The sequence below is a fragment of the Cuculus canorus genome, chromosome 2 (genome assembly GCF_017976375.1).
Source record: "Cuculus canorus isolate bCucCan1 chromosome 2, bCucCan1.pri, whole genome shotgun sequence".
NCBI lineage: Eukaryota > Metazoa > Chordata > Aves > Cuculiformes > Cuculidae > Cuculus > Cuculus canorus.
Genome location: NC_071402.1, coordinates 117,670,174 through 117,696,570, shown reverse-complemented (window position 1 = coordinate 117,696,570; position 26,397 = coordinate 117,670,174). Strand labels below are relative to the sequence as shown.

At 38.5% G+C, this 26,397-nt stretch overlaps 1 protein-coding gene across 2 annotated transcripts in view; it reads right to left on the bottom strand.

Moving 5' to 3' along the window:
* The window catches only part of STT3B (STT3 oligosaccharyltransferase complex catalytic subunit B), a 53,316-nt gene extending 27,147 nt beyond the window's left edge, over positions 1-26,169 (bottom strand). The window contains exons 1-4 of one of the 2 annotated variants that reach the window (XM_054060293.1): positions 25,826-26,169; positions 5,285-5,393; positions 3,263-3,550; positions 1,541-1,606 (exon numbers count right to left, since the gene is read on the bottom strand). In XM_054060293.1, coding sequence (XP_053916268.1) covers positions 1,541-1,606; positions 3,263-3,550; positions 5,285-5,393; positions 25,826-26,103 — 741 coding nt within the window. In that variant the 5' untranslated portion in view covers positions 26,104-26,169. The remainder of the gene's footprint in view (positions 1-1,540; positions 1,607-3,262; positions 3,551-5,284; positions 5,394-25,825) is intronic. The other variant, XM_009570381.2, reaches the window with a different exon arrangement.
* Positions 26,170-26,397: the final 228 nt, after the last annotated feature.

The window sequence follows — 26,397 nt, the reverse complement described above, 5'->3', positions numbered from 1 at the left end:
TAAGCTATGGACAAATATTAACCCTTCTCTAACTAACAGCACTTGAGCAGAAAATAAGAGTAAAAACATTAACTTACATTGAAGGATTGAATGTTATGATGATGACATTGATTCTGTAAGTTCTATCACCATATATACTCTAGAACATAACCTCCTCCCCCATGCAATTCCAGAGGCCAATATATTAGACTAAGATCAGAAGAATGTCTTATTGTGTGATTTTTCAGCAGTAAAATTTTAAAAGTCTTGTATTTGTTGTCTGTGCATTTATGAACGGCATTTTTAAAGGAACTTTCCAATAAATTGGCAAAGTATAAAAAAAGGCCATAGTATATAAATATAACAACCCAAAAACTTGCTTGCTTGATTTTGTACTGCACATAAGTCTGTACCAAACCTACACTGTAAAACTAAATAAACTAAAACTAAAATGCTATGTATAAAGAAGTGTCTGTTTATGTCATAACTCAGCAAAAAGGGGGAGAAACAGAAGAGAAAAATAAAAGTACTCTTGAAAGGAGATAGCCATTGTCTTTGGCAACACATACAGGGCTTTTATTTGCTATATTAACAGCAAAAGTCTCCCAGAAAACCCAATGAATATTAAAGCTAAAGGAGGTCTAGGTAGCATCCAGATAATTTAAGGTACAAGGTTAATTCAGAGGTTAAGGCATGCAAAACAGTACATAAGCTCCTTTTTCTTGTAAGTGTAGTTACCCGACTGTAGAAAAGTAACATTACAGATCACAATCTTAACTGACAACAAGCAATTAGCCTGCCTATCCCACCACTGGCTATTTTGAGGCTAATTTATTTTTCACACAGCCACAGACACACACAAAAAAATTATCAGTTGCGGAAAAAAATGACCTTTGATTGATACAGGAAAACTCGTCAAGTCTAAGGTTTCAGAAGAGTAGGAGAGGAAACCAATTCCCTCCATTTTGCTACGAGTTTGATATCCTCAAATCTACTGTTTTTACCCCTGTTAGCCCTCAGGAACATCTCTGCAATAGCCTCAATTTTCATAGGTCAAGAATATGAAAAGAGACTTAATGATCATTTAATCTGACATGGAATTCATTCAGCAGCTCTGGTGCTTTTCTTTGCATATAATTATACCATAATGTTAGAACTTTCAAAGTTATATAAACTTAAAATTTATTGACAAAGTTACTTACTATTATTATTGCATTTCAGTAACAATGACACACGTGAATATGTGTGTCATGAATATCAAGATTCCACTTTACTTTACCTGCACCAAAATGAAAATCCCACCGAATCAGAGTACTTGTTCACAGCACAGTTGTTATACTTCATGGGTTTTCATTTTTTTCATTGTGTTTACTTAAATACTTTTATATTTCAAAATATCTATATGTTTTTACTCATACATTTAAAGTTTTAATACTAACGCGAAGCAACAATTTTATGTCTCCAACAAAGATCAGAATCTCCTTCATCTCTTCTTCGTCAACATACAGATTATGTAAGCCCTGCTGAAATAGTTCAGATATTAAATAGATAAAAGGCTTACCATGTAAAAGTAGGATAGACAGCAGCAGATTGTCCAAAAGACTGAGCCAGTTTTCACAGACTTCACCTTTAAAAATAACCAAGTATTTATGAATGACAAACAAACACTGGACAGTAGTCTAAAATTTCACTCAAAAACAACTGTCAAGGGAATTTTGTTAGCACACATTGTTATATTTGTATGCTTCTGAAATGATGTCCATAAAGCCACACCTCAAGTGCAATTAATTCATCAACAAAACACCCTGTATCTATCTCTCTAGTTTAAGTAGAAGCAGGATGCAATGCAACTTTCTGCTTCATGATCTGAAGTAGAAAGTAGTTGCAACACCCCTGTGCTACTTTCTCTGAAATATTACACCACTTTATAATTTTAAGTGCCATTTATCCATGGCTTTGGCAGGCATCAACTCTGCAATTATAGATAGAAGAGCTATTCTTTAATTTTGAAAAACTCCCTTAAGGTAAATGGGAGCACCTAGATACTACTACAGGTTTAGCAGGATCCATAAACTGGCCCAAAAGCATGATTTTGTCCAAAAGAGATGGTAGTGATTGTGGCGTAGGAAAACAGGAAAGAAAAACTGACATAAATAAACTTATTTATAAAATATATATGATTCACATATAATTCTACAAGATCTTATGCAAATATTATTGCACTATGCAGTTCATTTAAATACAAGTTCCACAGGAACAGGTATGCCATCATGTCTCAGTTAACAATAATAGAATCAGCCTACTTTATGACATCAAACACGCTACAACTTTACAGCTGCAGTTTATTCTAAGTCCAGATTTAAAAAAAACCAAAACACATTTAAGTAACACCAGTCAGTCAAGTCATGCAAAACTTTAATTCCCTTCCATTACACTACTGCCAACAATATCCCAAGTTTGAAACATTCTACAGCTAAAAAACTTGCGAGTATGCATCTGCTTTTGCAAAGCAGAACTCTTGAAAAAAAGACCATGCGAAATGCTGTAATGACCAAGTACATATACGCAGACACTCAAAACAAGAAGCATATGCATTCGAAGAACATACAAACTGTCAACACTGAATTAACAGCATAGTTCTGCTGTTTGCGATATTTTCAAAATGTAACAGTCCAGAAAAACTGCAGCTTGCCTGAACTCCTTCATACCAAACTGCATTACAGATACAATTCTACATACAGAATAAGGAGTGATAGACAAGTAAGCAGGTGAATTAAAAGACCTCCAAGCAATATTAATATCTTGCTCTGGACAGCTTAGCGTATTTAATTTTTATGCTTAAGTCAAAGCCTAGACTCTCCATATAGTCAACAGCTTCCTCACAAGAAAATTCAAAGCACTTTATTCTCCTTTTTTTACTGCTTTTCACCAGCTAAATAAGGAGGCTAAAGTTTGATGCTCACATAATACTAACAGTTCCATAGTGAAACACAGGAAACAATCCTTCTGTTTGCTTTAAATTTATAGATTATTATTGTTACTACTATTATTACAGGACACACATACTTCAGTTGAACAGCATTTTACATAGCAAACTAAAGAGCGTGATTATGGAGTGGTTCAGATCATGTGACTTCTCAGTACTTGCCTGATCAAGAGCCAAGGGGAAGAGGGATGAGAGGGAGGGAAATAAGAATTCAATGGATTCTAAGAAAAATCAGTCATTTGGTTGGAGGAAGAACCAAAAAACCTTTCCAAAGTGAAAGACTCAGCAATTACTTACCCATAAATAGTATGTGAACTGCAGTGCAAAAATAGCTATGCCTTCATTGTCAAACGATCCTGCTACTGATCGGGATATGTAACCTGGAACTATGGCAATAAAACAGGCAGCTAAAAGCCCTGCTCCTTGGTTCCACAGTTCTCTGGTGAGCAGGAAAGTAGAAATAGCTGTAAGGCCGCTAAAAACTGGTGCTAGAAACACACACACATCTCTTATATGGACTGTCACGTTAAGCATATTTAAAATCCAATGTATAAGGCCTGCTGTCACCATCAGTCCTGGGTATACCTAAAAGGAGGAGGAAAAAAAAGAAAAACATGAGGTTATTGCAGAAAATTGTCATGGTAGGCTTATTTGCATGTAATTTGCCATGAAACAGTCATTTCTTAAGCTGATCTAGGCAGTGAGCAGGTAAAGCTCACGGAATTATTTTAATAATACTTTTACAATGTTTTGACAACATTGCTGAACACCAGAGGTTGTTTAAATATTATCCAAATGCTAACAATTGCATATAATCCACTTTGTAAATGAATAAGCAGCATATAGATAATATCCTACCTTGCCTGACATTTATCATACAATGCGAAGAATTTGTCGTTAAGGTATAGAAGCAGAAGCTAAAGTTAGCAAGACAATTTCAGAACAGCTAACACCTTTAATAAAACAACAACCCAAACCCCTAAAATAACAAGAAGAAACCTAACAATATCTCAGCCCCATCTACATTCCTCCAAAACATACCATGCCACTCTTTCCCTTCTTGTCACCCATGGAGACAGAAAACATGCATCAACATTTTTTGGTTTTTAAACTGAAAAGCTGACAGTCAGTCAGTTGAGTATTACATATTTGCAAGACATCTGTAGACACCTTTGGATATGGAGGATTAAAATAAAGTCCTACAAAATTGAATTAAGATGTCCTTCAGGAAAGGTAACATAACATACTTACACAAATCTATTAAACCCATCAGAGAATATTGGAGAACATTAATATATTCTTAATAGGAATTCCACCCTCCCACGTTTATCAACATTAGAAAAATCAATATGTACTAGGAAAGTTAATATGGACCCCACCTGCCTTAGGTTTTTTTGAAAGTTTAAGGGCATTGTACCAAATTCAATCAACAGATGACAGAATGTCCCTCTGAATATATCCTTGAGAGCTGGTTTTCAAAATAAACTATTAAAGCATAATATACCATGTGACTTACAAAATAATTTATGCAATCAACATTTCTATTTATTTCCTAAGGGTTTTTACTTCATAGAAGACAGGTATAGAAAACACACATACACACGTTACATAAAAAGATTCTCAAGACACTAAAACAAACGTTGATCTATTCATTACAAAAAACTTTGTAAATGCATTTCAACTGTATGTACTGTAATTAAAAAGTTTTAATGAATGTTCCCACTTTCAGTAACGCAAAGCTATGTTAGTGCTACTTATGCAATTCTACTAATGAACGATATTTGTAGTCTGATTTGATAATACTGTTTTGTATACCTTTTACATCTTGTAACTCGCATCAACACCATCTTACCTACTCCTGATGCTTCAAATAGCTGTTACGCTGATTAAGTTTCAAAAGGCCTCTTCCCAATCAAATTCTAACTTGTTCTACACACAAAGTCCACTCAACGTACACTACTGGATTTAAACTTGTGCCTTAAGAGATTTAGATGACTATTTTTTTCTTTTTTTTCATTCCACATACCGGAATTACAGGAGACATAATTCCCTTATATATTATTATTAGAAGTTCATGTGTAAGGAAGTAAAACTCAGTTTTGTATTTCTTGTTCACAGTATGCTACTGAAAAAAGACTAAAGTATGTTGATTTAGTTCGTGCAGCTAAAAATTAAAAACATCTTGCTATTCCCTCTGCAGCGATTTGACAATTAAAAGCATATTTTACTAAGATTCTCCTTTTCTCAATGTTCAATTTGTACTGAAAGTCCAAAAAACTTATTGCATAGTCATCTTTAAGTTATTATTACAATACTTACAGTTCCACCTACTATTCTTCCCAGTGGATACCATGCTCTTTCATCAAACCAATTTAAAAATTCATAAAACCCATGGGATGCAAGATGATGTGTTGATCTATAGTTAAACCTAGAAAGAAACAGAAGAAAGTGGGGGGGGGGGGGCGGGGAGAAGGGAAGATAAAAATCAAGAACTTAAGTTTTAAGCATACCTTGTCACCTGTTTTCTAAGACCCAGAAAGTAATTAAACTTCAGCATCCTACTTAGTAGACTAGTACAATGGTCCTTTCAATCTACGGCAACTTAAAGTAAATTACTAAGCTCTCAGTTACTAACCACTGTATGGTTCATTGCTACAGCAAGTGTATATATACAGATGAAATGCTACAGTTTGGATTGTGGGGGTTTTTTTGTAAACATTGAGAAGTTTATCACTCTGACACATTCTTGTCATTTTTTGCATTCCTTTTTAAAGCTAATTTACAAATGAAGTCCATCTACCAATTATTTACTGCATACAGAATATCACTTAAGCAGAATTAAGATCACGGAAGAATCGATGCAAGACTCCCATTCTGAGACAGCATAGAGACCCAGTACATCTGCTGCTGCTCTATTTCATTTAACACTGAGAGGTGACATCATGTAATTATACGCAATAAAGGAAACCACTGTATTTGTTCTCACTATCAATCTAATGGCCTTGACATATTCTCTTCTTTCTATCAATGACAATCTATACAACACAGAATCTATGTAGATAAAGTTTTATCTTCAAAGTTAGCACACACTCTGCTGCAGAAAATTTCTTGCTCTCCTATGCATACCTTCAGCTCAATCTTCCACATTGCCCGTATCTCATCAACCATCAAGGCATTTATCATTCATTTTTATGGCACATAATTTTTCCAGCTTCTCAAATTTCAAATAGCAAAACCTTTCAACAATTACAAAGTCCACTGATTTCTCAAATTAGGCATGAAACTTCTGTGAGAAAAACTGCAGCTACCCCAAAATACTCCAACTCCTTCATGAACTGTTCAAAAGCCAAACTAACAAGTCTACAGATACTGAAATTTAAAGTTTTGTAGAAATTTAGGCTTAGAAAAGCCTGGGTGAGCATCACTTCTAGAACAAGCAACATGCATAAGCCCAACCCTCCTAATAGATATTCTAATTAGAATTTACATAACAGTGTGAAATTCATTAGCTGAAGTATTAAAGATTACATTCATTACTTAAGTAGAAGTTCAACTGACTAAATGGAATACCATAACAGACAACAGGTTAGATGAGCAAACCACCATGAAATACTTCCAAAGATAGTTAGTATTCCAGATTAGAAAGCTTATGTGTATCTTTCATTTTGTCTAATTTGGGCAAGTATCCACTTAGGTCAGTAACACGCATCACTTCTAACACAAATTTTAAAACCCTATCAAATTCTTACGGGTATCTCGGATTCCTGAAATATCACAGGTTTACTTCGAGCTAATTCATTTCAAGAGAATAAATCACATTCCTACTTGTTTAACCAGTACGACAAGTTTAATATCTGAAGTACAATCACACAGAGGTCATGAGCAGATTTCTTCATCTACACAGTGAAAGAACAAAAAGAATTGAAATTCAAGTCCAGATGTCTGCAAATTTGCATGTTACCACTCTCTCTGAACTATCACAGCATTAGTCAAGTAACATTAAAAATAAGTAGAGACTGCAGTATTCTCAGGAACACTATCTTACATGATAAATAAGCAGTTATATAGAATACGTTAATTGACAAAACTGTGGACTTTCAAAAGTAATTAGTCATGGTTATGTCAGAAAATTCACATAAACATCAGTCATTCTGACCTAGAAATGTTTGTATCAAACAGCAATGTGAACATTTATTTCTAATAAGCCTGCAACTACTCCCATTTGACTACATTTCTAAATGTGAATTAATTCTCCAGTTCTGAACTGTCAACTACAATGTCATTTATGAAAGCTGTACCTGTAAAATTAGCCTCTTATCTTAATACAACAAAGTCCATTGTTAATTTGTTTAATGCCAAGTGCATGCAGCATGGCACAAGACAAAGTAGGAGTTCTGTGTTACACAGGAAGCATACAATGCAGCCAGCTATGGACCAGACTTAAAATGCACTGAAAATCCAGTCCTAGATTATCCTAGGACTGTTATCCTAGAATTTAAAAAAAAAAAAGGAAACAAGAAAGATTTACTAATATAGATTACTTTCAAACTTTTAAACAATGACTCAAACTGACAGAGGCTACAAAAGTATGACTAATGTTTACTTTTGGAGCATTAAAAGTTTAGTTGTAATGAAATAGGCTAGTATGATACATATTGACTCCTACTGTTCTGAACTCGTCAAGTTTCACAACCATCCTCAGAAAGATGTGAGCAACTGTCTTGTGTTTTGGTTATGTGGCCTTAAGTCTTCAATAAGATGAAATATCAACCAAAATTGAAAGGCAACATAATAGCGCTGTATTTCTATCATTTAAGAGGTAAGAATTTAATCTTCCCTCCTAATATACTTCTGGATAGATACAAATCTATTAATGACTTCTTTCAAAAAGCAATCTTTTTTTGTTACTTTTGCTACAAATGAAAAGCATGCAGAAACAGCCAGGCATGTCTTTACGGTAGAAATTATCAGCAATACTATAGGTACATTAATTCTTCCCAGTGAGAAGACCTGTAGGCAAGAACAAGAAATAACCTGACCACAGAAACCTGTATTACATTTAAAAGCTTAACTACAGCATCTCATTTTGACTTTTTTTAAAAAACAACCTCATTCACTGCCCATTCCACTAGGTAACCTGCACACAAAATTAAGTTAAAATGTCACTATAAATACATATATATGTAAGGACAAGCTTGATGAGTAATGCTGCACATCAGAAACAGCTTCAGACAGTGACTAAGAGGCAGCAATGGGCAGAACACAAGACAACAGTATGGTCTAGCAATCATACGAAGTCACTATTATGCTCTGCTACCACTTATCCACTTCAAAGTGCTCTACTCCTTTAGCCACAAGCCTGAACATTGTAAAACTGTTTCCCACAGCCAGAATGGAGAGAGCTGCTAGCAGACAGTAAGTACTGCAAAAACAGCCACGCAACCCTCTTCTTGTACTTTTCAAACTGTGTTTGAAAGGCAACACAGCAGTATTGTATTTCTACAGCAGTACCGTTACAGTATCTATAGGTTTCATAGGGGTGTAGAACAGCCCTGAAAATATCAGGGGTAGCGCTGCCTTTGCCAGCATGCTGGAGATTTAGGGGCTACAGCTGCAGGAGGAGTCAGAATGAAGGCAAGAACAGCCAGTGCTCAGTAGAGATTGCATTTTAAGCTTGTGTGTCACTACCTTCACTAGTTCTTCCATCTCCAGCAGCAGGAAGAATAGTGCACTGCTGGTTACAGTGACTAAATAGGATGCAGTACTATGTGACAGGACCAGACTGGAGGAAAGGATCCCGTTTTCAAGCTATGACCCTCGCACTGACCTTATCTTGACATATGGGAACTGTTCATCCATCTCTCAAGATTCCCTATCATCCTCCCTCATCCCTTTGAGGTAAGACAATTTGAGACAGATCCGAGAAGAATGAAGAACAAAATTATGCGAAGCACATGCCTAATTAAGAACTTAGCTTGAAAGACTGAGAAAAGTATTCAAGTTCTCGTCTATGTTGTAAAGAAGATACACGCTTGCTAACATTCAGCAGAGAAGAGCTCTTCAGAACCTGACTAACACAAGTAAGTGTTGACTTTTCTTATTTTAGCTGATGTTCTGGGAAGAAAAGTGATGCTCTGCTGTTCTCCTTGCCTCTTTCTGTCAGGTTTGTAGTTTGAACTCTCTCCTCCTATGAGGTAAGCTTTAAAGGAATCATCAGACAATCCTAAGTCTTTGTACATTTCAGAATTTGAAGTCCCAACCATAAGATTAGCCTGGTTTTGTAGTTTGAACCTTTTGGGAGATGCCTTAATGATCACAAAAACACTGTATGCATGGTACCATTAATTTTGAGGCATTGTTGGAAATACCTACATTATAGTTGTTTCAGGAGACAACTGAAGATGATGAGTTAACAAAGATCTGGTTCTCATTTCCAAAGCATATTTCAATTTCGGCACAGAACAGAGCACAAGCAGCAACAGCAAAATAACTGAGCAGAGGCATATTTTTTTTTAGTAGCAACATTAATTTGGAAAGCTTAACTAGGCAACTTCCAAAATAAAGCCTATAAAGTTTTCAGTTCCGTGTTATGTACTGTTAATAATCTGAACTATCTGTTCATGCCTGGGTTTGATTTTCATTCCACCCTATGAACTACTCTTTTGATGACACAAGGTAATGCTGCAAGATGATTAGTTAATACTATTCACAGGAATCACTCGCTCTTTGCAGGAGCTATAGAATTCTCCAGCACTTCTCCCAGCAACAATTACTGCTATATTTATAGGGAGACATCTTTGGCTTTGACATTCCTAAGTTTAGTACTTCCTTGACAAAAGTACTATTTAAGATGAACAATCAGATAAAATTCAGCCTCTTGAGAAAAGTAAGAACATAAATGAAAAGAACACATGTAACAACAATGCAGCTACTTTATCCAGATCTTAAAAATATTTAAGGCAAATTACACTGATGGCAAAAGAATTAATTTGACCCTCCCTTTACAAGACAGCGCAAGATCAGTGTTGCTCCTTGTGGGAATGTTGTTGACTGGCTAAAACCCTATCAATTTCATGTTACTGTTGCCCATCATCTAGACTTTCTATCTGGCATTCTGTAGCCATCTGAGAACGTGTAATCTCCTTACTAGAAGAATCTGTTGAAAATTTTCTAAGCCTGCAATTACAAACACTTCTGTGCTCTAAAAGTCTTCAGCTGCAGATGCACAGAATTTTCACACCTGCAAACTTGGAGAAATGACACGATACAAACTAACTGAAACATTACGAGCTATCTGAGCAATTCTAGGAGTCAGTTCTTAATGCAAATGTAGATTACAGAATCAATTCTGCCATATAGCATCTAATTAGAGATAGCAAGTCTAGATTCTTGAAGAAGATAGCTGCAGATCGACTCCATATCCGACATACTCTTTGCATCCAAAGCAAGAAATTATTCAGTGTAACACTTTCAAGGAAAGCCTAATGAAAAAGTTCAGTAACTTCCACTAAAATGAAGAAACATATATGCAGTATTTTGTATCAAATTTTAAAACACCTTATACTAGAAGCACAACATCCTGAAAGTCTTATTCTGAAGTCTCTACCTACGAATAAGCAATTACCACAATGAGTTATGCATATGGTTTTTAAAATGGTAGTACCCCATCAATCATATATAATGAATTCAATGCACTTCAGCAGTATTTCTCTTCACAAAAATGTTTACTTCGGTTGAGTTTACAAGCTTGGAAAATATGTAGGGACATTTAAACCAGTTTCAACCAATCAAGGTCAGAATTTTGCACCAGCAATACCTGTAGACAAAATAACTTATGGCAGGTAAAGAACCTCTCCTACCATCCACAAGCCAAACCCAAGGTGTTACACATGTCAGAGTAAGAATACACTGAGCTCTACGTGCGTGACTGACAACTCTGCAAAATGGAAGTGCAACCAAGCAACTTTATTTCAGGAAAGGCTAATGTTCCTTTCTTTTTTACTTAGGCTGATATCAGCAGAAGGGTTTTACTAGGTCTTAAATCTAATACAAACAAAGATAATACTGCATTAATTGTCCCCAACTACAATATTTATATGTAATCAAGTACTTGTGTCCACAAATCTTTTCTGAAATTTCTCTAGATGCACATCTACCGTAGTTTTATGTGCAAGAGATCACCACTTTGCAAACTCATCTGGAGCTTCTGCACCTCACTGGACAACAAACATCCAGGACCCATGAACACATTAACCCTACTCATGTTCTACATGTAAGAACTGTGACAAGATGTTGACTGAAAAAGTTAATTGAAAAAGATATTAAGTCCATGAGAAAGGTAAAAGAAAAGCTTTGGCTGATATAGAATTTAATATTGTCCTAAATTCTATCATTTTAGGGGGTTAAATGTGGATTTTTTTGATGGTTTATTCTTCATTATTTTATCTCTCTATATATACATATGTATCCTTATTCTTTGTATTCTGAGATAAGCCCAAGCTAATTTGAAGTAGTTAGTGAAAGCTTCCAAGCGTGTCCCACATTTAGAGAGGCGCAACTGATCTTTAGGGCCTTTGTTGCAGGTAGGGCCATTTGAAAAGAGAAGTACACGTCCTGCAAGCTGTCATCCCAAAGTCTAACGTTTGGTAAGAAAATTGACAACAGTACTATCATTCTGAGTCAAAGGAAGGAGTAATTTCTGTTCCTAGAATCCAGCCAAGCAACAGAACTCTTCCTGTTCTTAATAACACTGGAATACTCCCCTATGGAAGAACAGTAGGAAGCCCAGGAATTAAAAAAACAAAACAAAACTGGATGGCACAGTCAGAAGGGCAACTATTTTTTTAGGTCCAACATTCAACCACGCTCAGTGGAAATCCTGAAGAAGACCAGAATGGTTACAGAATAAACCACTAAAAATATCAGAACGTCCCCAATGTGTTTAAGAAGGATTACAGTGTTCCTACTGCCACTACTTGGCATGGTATTTTTGCTGCTTACAATAATATGTCATGCTTAGCAAGTGCTAAAATTGGGAACCGCATGCCACCAGTACCTTAATGATATGAAATTCTACAGGGAGCATACAGTCACTCTAACTTCTTCAGAGAGCCTAGGGCATCTTCAATATTTTTGCTAAAGAGCTGCAAGCTTTTTACAGCATTCCATGACCACAGCTTGTACTTTTCACACAACGAACCACATCTGAAGCCACAATATGCTCTCCATCATCACCATAGTGGCCATATATCTGCCTACAGTTTCAGACACTTCTGCTGAGGGATTAGGCTTTTTCATGAATCTTTCTTTCTTGCTTTTGAACTGTTGAATGTCTCAAGGCAAATTATTAAGAAAACAGGTAGTTTTACCAATACTAGAAGACATACTTCACAAGTGAGGTTTGTCATTCATAACATTTAACAATATTTTAGACCTCAGAAGAAAGAGATGATGCTATTTTTTCTTGGGACAGTCAAAATTCTCAAGAGGTTTCAATGACACGATGCAAACAGAATCATTCAAAATTCCCGTACAGGAGAATTGAATGCTCATTTTCTTCTCCAATTCACTGCAGATACCACACTATATTTGGTTCCCTATCTTTTGACAGCATCAACTTCTTGAGAGGCACCAGTTCTCTGCTCAATACCATATTAACTACCACGAACTCCACAAATTCAAAACGCCCCATAGTCTTATATCTGCTTTTATTTGAGTGCTACTGGGCTACTCTGTGGCACGTTAGCCTTGAATCTTGCCACTCTGAAGGCTTTGCACCAAATTCAGAAATGTGTTCAAGAAGGATGTTTCTTCCAGAAGACAAGACATTCGTGCTGTACTGGTTTTTAACATGGAGGCAGCTGAACTTCAGGACCTTCTGAGATGAAAGCAGTACACGAGGATCTGGTCAGCAGGATGGAATGCAAAAGGCAGTTAGCTGAATAATATATTTTAAGAAGCAAAATATGTTCTCTGTGAGAAATGTGATAATAGAAATCAATGTCATGACTGCTTCACAAGAAGCAACTTGGAACAGAGGACAGCTAGCTCCCAAGCACTCTTTTTCACGGTCATCTTCTATAGAACAAACCAACATATAACACCTAAACAAATACAGGGAACTATTATTAAATGGATCTCAAAGATACCACCTTCTATCCTGTAGCAAAATCTAATAGGTATGCAGAAAAGAATAATAATTTTTGTAATAGTCTGAAATACAGAGTAAAATAATAGATATTTCTTGATCACTGTGGTTACTGTAATTTTTTATGAGTATGTGGTAAGGTCATCACTCATCATCTTTATTACATAATAAAGTCATCTATACGCTACAGTGCAGTGGCAACCATAGGGGTACTAGTGACACCAAGATGTAGTTGAACCAACTTCACAAGTTCCCATTAATTGGAATTTTAAGGAATTTGTCCAGACGCAAGGTGGCCTGGCAGCTTGCTTCTACCCTGTAAGATACGAAACAGTAAAAAGTACATAGGGCCTTTAGAAAGGCTCAGGATTCCCAATATCCCGTATTATCATTTAAGTAATGACAATCTTCTTTTTGGCAGAACATTTAAACAGTTATAGCACTGTAGAATAGCTTTAGCTACTACTTTAGAAATGACTGTGTTCTTCCCCTGAATTACTGACAGCCTGTTGCTTGAACTTGTGTAACATTAGGAAGAGTAGGTCCAGCCAGAATCAGACATGAGATATCAAACCACTCTGTACAGACTATGTCAACATAGTTTTTCGTTAGTTTACAGAAATTAAAAAAATTCTTAAGTGTTATGCTTGCATGCCTTCAGTCTGAGTCAGTTCAGCAAGTTAAAAGAAGGTGGTGTTTCATCCAACATTCCTTAAGCATTTGCTTTTTAGTACACCTCCTAATGCACCTGCTGTTATTCTTCCTCCTGAATCTAGCTTTGGTTACCCAAATTATCTGACTATGCTTTCTTTCAATCGTCCTTTCTGAATGTATATCATTTTTAGCCCAAGAAGCAGAACCTCTCATAGTGCACCTGTTCAGCTCCATCTGTTACAATATTGACTTTTTACTACAATGAATGTTGAAAAAATAAAAATTAATGTTTCAGACTGGATAATACAAAGCCTCATCAGAGCAGAATCAGAGAGTTTGTCTAACTTGAACAATATCTGTCCGGTGATTGAATCCAGGTTAAAGACCTAATTTCATCTAACTTTATGTCTGCTCAAATTCTGCTTAACCCTTCAGTAACTTGACACAGGCATAAATATTGCATTCATCAGGCAATTTTCTGCTGTTGGTACGTACATACATAGGCAACTGCAGACCTAAGCAAACAAAAACCTAGAGGTAGATCTAACTATGCCCTAATCAAATAAACCTGAAAAGGAAAAGGAATTAATGTGGCCCAAAATGCAAAAGGTTAGGAGGAGTAAGAGGTGGGGGGAGATACACAATTCCAAGATACCTTGTATCGAACTGCACACTCAAATTTAACTGTAGCAGTTATCCTTCAACTGAGCTTTTTGAGTCAAAAGGAGTGCTTCTGTGCCAAATTAGACAAATTAGTTCAAATCACAGCTAAAAAGCAAACCTCTCTAAAGACAATTTAAACTATTTCACCTGATTTTTCTCTGAATCAGATTAGGAGTACTCACATGATCTATTACTACAGTCCAACAGAAGAGATGGTGGTCTCCAGCTGAGGTCAGAAAGACCTCCAGCTGCTTGCAAAGTGACTGCATATTCTCATACTGGAGGAAACTGATGTGGGAACACGATGTCACCAATAAAATCAAAAAAGATCAGGAAAGTAGATACCAACCGAATGCAGTCTTCATCCTTCCCTACAATACACAGAGTGGAGTTTATCTTTCTAATTATATTCTGCATTCTTGATTCACTTTCAATGTCCGCTTTATTCCAAAATAAGTGTGGCAAGCAGAATTAAAAATCAGTTATTAGCTATATTTATTTTATATCTTTCATACTGTTTCAAATAAACCTATATCAAAACAAAAATGCAAGTTTTCACTGAATTTAATTCAACCTGTTAAGAAGTATACCTAGCAGTTACCAATGTTTCTTTGAAGACTATGCACAAGAAACAGAACTTTAAAAACAAAAGTTTATTTAGTTTTTATTAGGTATCCTCACAGAAATACTAGAGATTGTGTACTGCAGTGACTGTAGTGCTCGGCATTTAAGAAAGTATTTATAATTAAATTCCAGCCATGTATAATGTGAAATTAAAGTTACATGTTTGCTTTCCCATTACGTGATGGAATTCCTAGTATTTTACTATATTGTAGCTACCAAACTATTCCACTGTGCTCCTTTGTCACTTCAGTAAAGTCTAATTCATGTTTAAAAGTGAACTTAAAAGTGGCTTTTGAAATAATAAAATACAATAAAAATCCAGAAGTGGGGCAACACGGTCAAGATGAGCTAGGCTTAATATTACACACATATGCTTCAAAGCTGTGATGCCTTTCTGTCACAAGTGCTATTATGGAAACATTTACAGACTACACCCACCATTGCCTTGTGTATTATATGTCTGGAAGCATGTCCCTTCCAAAAAATATCACCTCCTTCACCAGTTGGCCACAGTTGGTTTGGTAGCTACAACCCTTCTATTTGATAGTAGCAAGCAGTAAAAGGGATGAATTCAACTTCTAACCTCATTTTGCTAAATAAGAAGTACTGACTTGAGGTACCATTCTGCTCCACTGCCAGATAAAACAGGTTAAGGTAAAATGAATGTCTGGTTATGCATGAAAAGGAACGGGCAAAGAAGGATACTAAAGCAAGAGGATCAGTTGCTATTCAGGCAGGGTTGAAAAGAGGTGCATTGCCAGGGATACATGAGAGTTGTCAGGAAAGACCTAGCAGAAGTTCTCAGGAGATAGTTCTCAGGTCACACAATTCCAAGTCTTCTTTCTCCTCACTTTGCTTCAAATCCCACCAGACTGTATGTCCTCTCAACTTTCTCCCCACAAACGTGCATTTAAATTGGAAAACTAGAGTTAGCCTTCCTGATACAGAAAAAGGATGCAAAGGCATGTGGCTCTACATCCCCAACATCCTGCACAACCATTTAAGCAGTAACAATCTTATTTCTGGCAGAACTTCTAAACAGTTACAGCACAGCAGAAGAGCTTTAGCAGAAAATATTGAAGTGTTCATCCCTCAATAACCCATGTTCTACTAGTCAGAGAACTCATGGATATTTGAGATTGGATGAGACTACAAGATGTGCTCATTGCCACTGGAGAAGGGGAGTCTCCCTTTCCCTGCATCCACCTGCAGATCCTGACACCTGCACTTATCAGATTTCCACGAGATACCTTAGCTTGTTAAAGCAGCAGAAAACTATCTCACAAAATGTCCAGCAGGTGATAGGAAATTCAGGGGAACTACTCAATTGGATGAAAATAAGGCAAATTTATACTGGTGAAGGCAAGCTCAGCAGCACCTTGTGATACTGTAGATATTCAGAGCCAGACTTTACTCAAAACACTCCGAACCACTGTCTTATCAGCCACAGCAACTTGCTGGAGGTACCTTCGGAATCACCATCTATGTGTTTCCCAACATGCAAATGATATCCACTGGTACTCCAGCACAGCATATTAGATACTGAGATAGCAAAATTCACTGCTTAACTTCCCAGGTAAAAGTACCATTCAACATCTAAAACTGTTCCTTGGCTTTTTCTTCTTGAAGATAATCCTGAAAGGAGACGGCAGACAGCACTGTATGGAACATGCTATCACAAACCAACAACCATGACGTGCCTAAGAATCATGTGCTGAAACCAGAGTATGATGGACGCATAAGGCAAAAAGGACTGTTGAAATTGAATTACTAAAGCAGAAGCTATAAAATAAAATTCAACACTGAAACAGTTACAATCATGACACATTTGACACAAAACATTTTCCAGTCTTCTCCCAAGCAAAAATTGGTCTTCACTGCAGGAGGGTGGAGGGAGCATTCATGAAGAAGTGGTGGATTACAAAATTAAAGCACTAAAAATTCCTTGGCTCCTGAACATGTTTAGCCACAGCAGAAAAATTACATTTGTCATTACTAGCTGACCTGAGACATCACAAATTAAGATACTGTGGCAAATGTTTAAGTTAGTTTTTCCAGTGTTAAAATCCATTTTCCATTTGGCAAATGAAAGATTAAACCTGTTACAGAGTAAAATGAATAGTGAGACACTTGCAACAGTTTTCAAATATTACTTCAGACATCTGACATCAGATAAATCACCCTAGTCACCTGTATAAGACAAAATAGTCAAAACAGCAGCATTATGCAACTTTTTGGAAAACTCAAACACTGCATTGGCTTTCGTGACTCTTGTTCTACAGGAAAGTGAGCCAAAAAGATGCCTATTTATTTCCATTGTTAACATCAACATAATAATGGTGAAGCTAAAATTTTGTTTCACTTTCTAAATTAGAATAATTCCAACTTTAAGCATTTTACGTATTGCCAGAGAAAGAACTAAATGCATTTTAAAGGGCTTTAATATCCAAATGATAAACTTTAAATTTTTCAACTGTGAATATGAAACTGTCTTTATCAAAATATACATTCCAAATAATATTTATGAAATTCTAAGTTATTCAACTGAACTTTCAAATACTGCTTGGGATAAGATTAGAATAGGAAGGAAGCACATTCAATATATACAACAGACTACAGAACAGAAAAAAGCTGGATAAACATAGACAAAGAAAAGTATTCAGGACAACCAGGCTTGTTTTATTATGTTTTGCTTCTGCATCAAGAAAATGCATTGCTGTATTTTTTAATCCTCTGGCTATAGCACACAAGTATTCTGCTCAATATGTGGCCTTCCCAGTCAGCTGCATCCTCAAAGAGGTGCTTTCCATACCTAGATTTCCTTTCAATTGCACCCGATGGAGCTGGCTACCTTTTATAGTATAACAAGAGCAAAAAATGAACACGAAGACTGAAAAAAAACCCGAAGAACTCACAAAATGTAGGCTACCCAGCCACACGTGCTGGAACAGTTTAAAATTACATAATTACATGCTATTTTTCCCTTCTGCAAAATCCATTCACCATTCAAACATGATAGATAGTGCCCATACTTACTGTGAGCCACTCTTTAAATAGATGTAACCGATACAGTGTATAACAATCTAGAAGATAAGAGCAATCCTATTAACACCACCCACCAAAATTCAATAAATCAAACTAAACTGACATCCTCAGTTACAATGCAGTTTCCCAGTTTTTTTTGTTTGGTTTTTTCCAAGTAAGGGAAGTTTCAAAAAGGTGTTTTACAGTTCCGTCTTCATGGATTATCAGCCAAACAGAACTCAAACATGCTCTTTAGCAAACAAACTGACATAACCCGTATAAACCCACTGCCATAGAAAATATAATAAACACTGCAACACCCAGAAGCAATCCTCATTACAGTCCATACACACCAGTCACTTATATTAGACAAGCTCTTTAGCAAGTAGCATATGTGGCCAGACTTGGGTCTTCCATATGAGACAGGCATTTTAAAGTTTCCTCCTCTCACAAGCACTCCTGTACAAACACTCAGTTATTCCTTGTTTGAAATAGACAATTTCTCTAAAGCACAGGGATATTGCCTCACTTAATAGCAACAACTTTTAAAGTATAGGAAGCATTTAATTCTCCATATGCCAAAGAAGCTCTTACCCCGGTAAAGCAGCAGTAAGTTGAGAAATATAGCAGCTGATCTATTTTGTTTGTATCTATATTCTTAAATTCACTCCTCAGGCTGCTTCAACTTATGTACAGTGTGGTGCAGAATTAGGGTCAATTTCATGATACCTCTCTAGCGCAGACCTACCGGCTACCCACATTAAAAATACCTGAGTATGACTCCCAGCAACAGCTCAGATAAAGACCACAATCTCTGCTCAGCGACAGAGCTAGAAATAAAGTCTGTCCGTTGCACAAACTATGAAATTTACTGCAGATGTAAAGCACAGAAAGACTATGGCAATTCTTGTCGTAATACTTCTCCTAAATTCACTTTGTTCTCCAAGTAAGTAGTAAGATTGACAGAAGTTTTGCTAAAAAAGTTATTAATAATAAAAACATCTGCACATGCCCCGCTACAGGGTACAGGCTCCTGAGGCTCAGAAAGCAGCAGCTTTAATGGCTCTGCTAAGTAGAAAGAAGCCCTCAGGATTAGCCCTAAATGTCAGTACAAATGCACCTCAAAGGGCCTGCAAAACCAGAATTTTCAAAAATTAAGGAGGAAACTCTGCAGCATATGCATAGCTAGACATCAAATGAGAAATAACCTCACTGAATCAGAAGACATCCCCGCAGAACAGCCTAAACCCAGCCTACCCCCAACCCATTTCAAAACTATTAGTATCCTGTAGAATTTTTAATTTTCCTGCTTGTTTTACTCTCCAAAATTTTTATTCTCCCCTTACCTCTCCAGTTCAACAGGAGACAGATTTAAAAACATGAGGATTACAAGCTGCCAAACCCAGAGACTATTAGAGAGAGAATGACAGGAAGAAAAAGTAACCCTTATAAAACACACTCACCTTATGTAAACAAATCAAACTTCTCTTTAAAGAAACAGAACACATTAAGCTGCTCAAACAATAGGATATCTGCCAAGAAAAGTCCATTCAAGGATTTTCATCATAGCATTTGCTCTAGATAGTCAAGTGTTTTTGTGAGTATTTGCTGAAGACTTTTTTTTTTTTTCCCCAAAGATGGCATTAAAAGCTAAAATTGCCAGTTCAGTTTGACCCAGCCTACATAAAACATTCCAATACCTTTTCCTTTTCAGGTTTCATCCTGTTATCCACAAATCAACAGAAGAGTCAACGCTTTGCAAGCATTCTGTCTCACCTCCTATGTTTTCCAGAAAGACACTGTAGGGATAGTCTCTGTACTCAACCACACTCTCCACATGCTTTATGAACACTGTCCCTCCTACACTCTCATGCATAACGCCATTACTGCACTCACACGAAGTTTGATGAGGTCTCCACCCCAATTAGAAGTTGCGCAAGTGAGGAAAGAAACAGTAGCTGTTAAGTAAAGATGGTAGAAAACAATAGTAGAGATGGAGCAGAGGTTAGATTCTTATATGAATGTTATTTTGAAGTCAAATGGTGAAGTGCTTTTCAGCTACATCAGTCTAACTGATCAAACCTGGCATGAGGTCTCCCCACTCACAAAGCAGTCTCTGCTATGCCTACAACTTTGCCCAATGGTCTTTTTCCAGATTGTCTGCCTTCCATTAAATTTCTAATATTTATCTATTCCTGCAATTTCCTAAGCAGTAGAAGAGATTAGTACAGTCAACTGCACATCATCTTGACTGTTAACACTGTATAAAAGTAGAAAAATGTACTTAGCTTCAAAACAGCACCCTCCAAGTATCCAAACAAGGAAAGGCCGTTCAAGTCCCTAGACATACAGGATTTATAATCTAGAAACCTCCCGTAGGCAGAGACTGACCTGTGCCAACAGAGTTTCTCAACACGTCATATTGAAATAGAAATGATCAAAAGAGATGCCTGATCCGAACCTTCCTCCTTAAAAAAAAGAAGAGGAAGACACCTGTCAGGCTACTCTACAAGAACATAAGTTTCTAAACTTGCCTTTCAAAAACACACAGGCCTCACTAAATCAGATTTGGAGACCAGGCTAGACTATCTTTCCTACCCATAATAAAAAAGGCAGAAAGGAGTTGGACCTACTTGATTCAACTCAAAATCAATCCAAAGTGGTTATATTCAAACTGGACTGGAATCAAATGCTTTCCCAAGGAAATTGTTGAAGATAAAAAAAAATCCAAGTGTTTGGGAAAAGAATATGAAAGTGGCTGGGTAATGTTTGTAAACAGATCCACATTCATGTACTCATCTTCAACAAGATTATGTGATTATGTGATAGGTTGAAAGCCTCTAGAAAGACAGCAGTTTGGAGATGAGTGGCTGCTTTCCCTCAAAAAGACCAATGCATTTCCTGTGTAATCTACTGCCTGTTTGCCCAGCAAGAGGAAACACTAGTAAGCAAGCAATGACCAGTTGCAATCCATTTAGCAAACATGATTTGAGCCTAGCAAAACCTGTGTCAAAGACAAAATCCTAACTTCCTTTGACCTGTCTGCCTCTGAAATGTAAGCAATGACACCAACCTTGTGTTTATTTTCACAAATTCATACCCACTCACTGAAGTCCGCTAATGGTAGCTAATGGTATCAGTGATGAGAAAGTGGATTGTTATCACACACACATATATATGTATATATATATAAACCCAAAACATACTATCCAGCAGCACAGTTATGTTACCTCAGTGAGGTATGATAAACAATGGTCACTGAAAGCAGTTAAAAAGCTGGTGATTTGAGTGATCAATGATGTTGGTTTAGAAAAATCAAAGAGGTACATGAGACTGTGGTAGTGCTGTTCAGTACCAGCAACTGGCAGGACAGTAGAAGACATTCCTGGCAGTAACAGGTAGGCAAATGTAACCAACAAAGACTGCACCAGTGCTCCATCCTGTGTATGTAAATTCGTACAGAGAGTCTAAGGCTCAGACACCAGATTCTGCAGTCCAGCATAAGGCATCTCTTCACTACTAAGGTAACTGGTTTTAATTCTCAGGGAAAGACAAGAGTTTGATCTAATGTCATAGGCTATGATAAATGATTCAGATACCATTAAGTCACATGTGTGAGAAGCATAACAACTGTGCAAAAAGAACAAGTGTTACTATTTTGATAGCAGTCCCTGAAAATTACTGATGTACCCAAGTTTGTTACTGCTTTAGTTAGCAGCATATAGATTATTATGTGTGTAATATATACGACAGGAGCAGCCAAATGAAATGGCACACAGGCATGCTAGAGTTGCAAGAAGTGGTTCCTGTTTAAATACTCCATAATTTCGGTTGCCTTTATTCAGCAGCCATGCTGGCATTTAAGGCAACATCTGACATAAAGAATGACCTCTCTTGATAAGTGACTTAAAGATGCTGCTGCACATTCATGAAAAGCTTTCACTGGGCACTTGCAGAACTCAAATTATTCCCCTGGTCCATCCAACTGCCAAACCAGTCAACAGATGAACCAAATTTCATAGGCTAGGAAACCTATCCCTCTTGATGTACCATCACTGTCCATGTTTCAAGTTCTTGACCTCATAATGGAGCCCTGAAGTTAAATGCTGGAGGCCTGTCAATAGCACAGCTTCAAGTCAACGCCGATTGACTTCACATATGAGCTCACCTGACCTAAGAGCTGCCAAAAAAACACACATATTTTCCAGTTTCTGGACCAGCTCAAGTATAGAAAATAAAGAAAGCATGAGAAATAAAACAAAATAAAGTGGCAATGCTACACAAAGGAGGTATTAAGTATGAAAAATAACCCGCAGTAACCTGAGTAATAAAGAACAGGTTACAAATTTGTAAGTGACAGTATGGTGACTTCAAACCACCAGTTTATTTTTTCTTCATGCAGGCTTTGTATTATAATGGAGATCAAAAGCAAAAGCTGTCTTCTCTCTACTGCCTTGGCCTCCTGTACTACATTTGGGTCATTTCTGGAAGAACTGCCAACTGGTGTAAGACTTGGAGGCTAATTTTACAAAACAAGCAAACCTCCCACTCCCCAAATCAAAACCTAACTTTACTGTCAGAAATGAAGCTTGAAAGCAACATTAGAAGAAAAAAAGTAGTATTTGGTTCAATTAATATGCAGAAAACCCAAGACAAAACTCCCTTTCTTTCCACCCCAGATCTCCCACATTTCTATGTCCATACCAGAAAACTAGATTCCTCAGCAGACGAGAAAGCTTTTCACATCTTAAAGACAACAATATTTTTCCATTCAAAAAAATAACATTTTCCCAATGCTCCTCATTTTATCAAATATACCCCAGCTTTCCCCCTTGATCACAAAATTAATACTAGAGAATAAATGACATATCAATACACTGCAAGATAACCTATGCAAGCCTGACATAGGAAGGCAAAGGAATAGAGAAAACCACGTAACTGTTTCACCACCAAATACTACAGTCACTGTCCTGGAAAAAAAAAATTAAAAATCCAGTTTACCTGGACAAGCTGCTAAAGAAGTGGTTAAAAAAATAAAAATAGAGCACTGCTTCTAATCTCTTTTCATAAGCTCCTTTCCCACATTAGATTCAGACTTGTAAGACCCTTACAACTGTGAGAAACCATTCCTAACTAGTTACTCAGCAGTATTTAGAAGCAACATAATTTTTCACTCTTTCCACCAATATTGCTGCTGAAATAAGAGACAGCTCTGTTTTGTTACCTAGTTTCTACCATTTTAGGTTCTCTTTCCTAGTAATTAACTTAAGTGCATTTGCCTCTACCATTTCTGGCGTGCAGCAACATGACACTGGCATGATTCTTAACATTTCAACTACTTCTCACAGACCTGCATTAAAATCAATGAGTTTTGTCAACTTCATCTATTCTCTAATTAGCAAAGGTACACACAGCAGCATAGGCAGCAATGCCTTCTCTTTGTATACTCAGGAAGATGACTTTGCATCAACTCATACACTGCTTAAACCAGAAGTTTATCTTCACAACCATATCATGGCTATGAACTTAACTCCCACAGCACCTTTTTTATGTCCTTCAAGGCTTAGTGACAGAAGTTACACAAATCAACACTATAAAATTTTAATTCATACAAGGATGACCTTTGATTATAAAAATCAGATAGAGCTGTACAGAAATGTAAGTTGTATGCTTAAAAAAAATTTCCTTCGTGACAGAAAAGAAAATATTTTTGCTTAAGTTTAGACATGAACAACCTGCAAACTAGTCCCCAGGATGCAACTCCAGGTTAATAGTCTCACTGCAGATGTGTTTAACTGTGCCACCCCCCTTGTTAACTTTATTAATAGAATGTTTACATTCCTTCCACTCATTTGTGTTTGCATGGAAAAAAATACTTAAATTATGGGCAATTACTTGATGTTTCGAAGATATTTTGAGATATTTGGCTTTCACATCACAAAACATGTATTACTTCAGACAGCATTTAAAGACAAAGCAATTCCTTGTTCTCTATCCACTACTCTCAGCCATGATTTGTGAATGGATTACATTGAGGGAGGGGGGCAAGGAGGGGAAAAAAACATCAGAAAAAGAGGAAGTTGTGCTTTTGAAACTATCAAAGTGGAGTGCATGCTTTGCAGATAAGTACAATTTCAGTAATAATTTTAGATTAAGTTTGACACAAGAGTATCTACCATGCACTTCAAAATGAAGCATCTCCTTCCTTCAGGCAATGAACAATAAGATCCAAGACATAAAATTTTAAATTAAAAACAGAGAAATCATTATTCTAAAGTCATCTGCTGCTTACTCTACTGAAAGTTCTAAAAAACCCCACGGATTTCTAGGATGAAATAGCCAGTAATATAAAAATTCATTGCCACGTTTTTGCATTAAAAAAACTGCCCCACAAGTTCCTTCATCTTTCACTTTGCCTTGCTGCAAGGAATGAGCACAGTGTTTCTTGATCTTATACATAAAATGGTTTTAGTCCACTCCAACAGGGAAAAAGAACACACAGCTTCTAGAAGAGGAAACACAATCCTTAGAAAAATCAAGATGCGTGGGAAACAGCAAAAAGTCCTTGAGCTCAGAAACACGGCTTTGAAACACCTGGCAGTAAATCAATGTCACCCATTTCACTGTAATCCCTCAAGTCACTTTTACGAAGATTACTTCCTGCAGCGCATTCCTCGCCCTCCTCCCTCCCCGGCCGACGAAGGCTCTTAGGAAACACCGCTCCGGGAAGCCGCCCCGCACATCTGGAGACCAACGCGGGGGATCCGGGCGTCAGTCACGTTTGGTAAAACCGTTCCAATCACACCGGCGGGCTCTGGAGCGCCCGATTCCTGCCTGGCACCCCGCCTCCCTGACAGCTCCACAACTTTCCCCGTGCTCCCCCCCTGCAGCGCGTCCTACCGCAACTCTACCGCGTCCAGACCGCACAACTCTGGCGGAGTCAAACAGTGGAATGATCTCCCCAGGGAAGCGGTAGAGTCATAGAATCACCTGAGTTAGAAAGGACCCACAAGGATCATCGAGTTCTTCTCCCATCCCTGCACAGACCGCCCCAACATTCACACCATGTGTCTGAGGGCATTGTCCAAATGCTCCTTGAATACTGCCAGGCTTGGCTCCGTGGGAGCCTGTTCCAGTGCTCCACCACCCTCTGGGTGAAGAACCTTTTCCTAATGCCCAACCTAACCCAATTCCTCTACGCTGCACACTTTTAAGGTTCAGCTCGACAAGCTTCTTCTAGGCCCCCTCATTTAAACTATACATCATCTAAAAAGTTGCACCAGACGACCCCCGAGGTCCCTTCCCACCTGACATTCTCTGGAGAGGGGAACGACGACAGTCCCTGAAGTGTCCGCACCGCGTTCCCACCCTGCCTCCCTATCTGAGGAGACACCAAAGCGCCCGTCCCCGCCAGATGATCGCCGAAGTCTCTTCCAACCTGGCATTACTCTGTGTGGGAGCCTCCTTCCCTCCCTGCGGGGGCACCAAAGCGCCTGTCCTCGTCGCTTCCCTGCCAGACGATCCCTAAAGTCCCTTCCAACCAGGCGTTATTCTGTGTGGGAACCTCCTTCCCTCCTTGCGGGGACACCGAAGCGCCCGTCCCCGCCGCCCCCCTCACCCTTTTCCCACCTCGGGAACTACTTGGTGGAGCCCGCGGGGCGCCCCCCCGTCCCCACCAAGGTGATGAAGGGGAGGAGGAAGGGGTGTCTTTTCCCGCCTGCCCGTCCCGTCCGGCGAGGGGCGCTCACCAGGGGTCGAACTCGTGGATGATGCTCTCGAAGCGGATAACGGCGAAGAGGCGGGAACTGAATCCGGCCAGCCAGGCCAGGAAAAGGATGGTGAAGGAGAGGAGCGACTGCCAGCCCGCCGGCTGCGACAGGCCCCCCGACAGGCCGCCGCCACCACCTCCTCCTCCTCCTGACGGGGGGCCCCCAGCAGCCGCCGCCGCTCCGCCGCGGCTACCGAGTGGCGCCACGGAGTTGGCGGCGGGTTTGTGCTTGTGCTCGGGGGCCGAGGGCTCCGCCATGTTTGCACCCGGGGCTCCCTCGCAGCCGCGCAGCCCGGCGCGTGCGGGGAGCGGGGAGGGGCGGGGGCAGGAGGGAGGAGCGCGCGCGGGGAGCGGGGAGGGGAGGGGGGAGAAAGAGGGGAGGGGCGGGGGCAGGAGGGAGGAGCGCGCGCGGGGAGCGGGGAGGGGAGGGGGGAGGGAGCGGGGAGGAGCGCGAGCGGGGAGGGAGGCTGGACAGGGGAGGGGCGGACCCCGCCCCGCTCCCTCAGTGCTCCTCACTGACTGCCCCGCCCCCACGCCACCGCCACCGCAGCC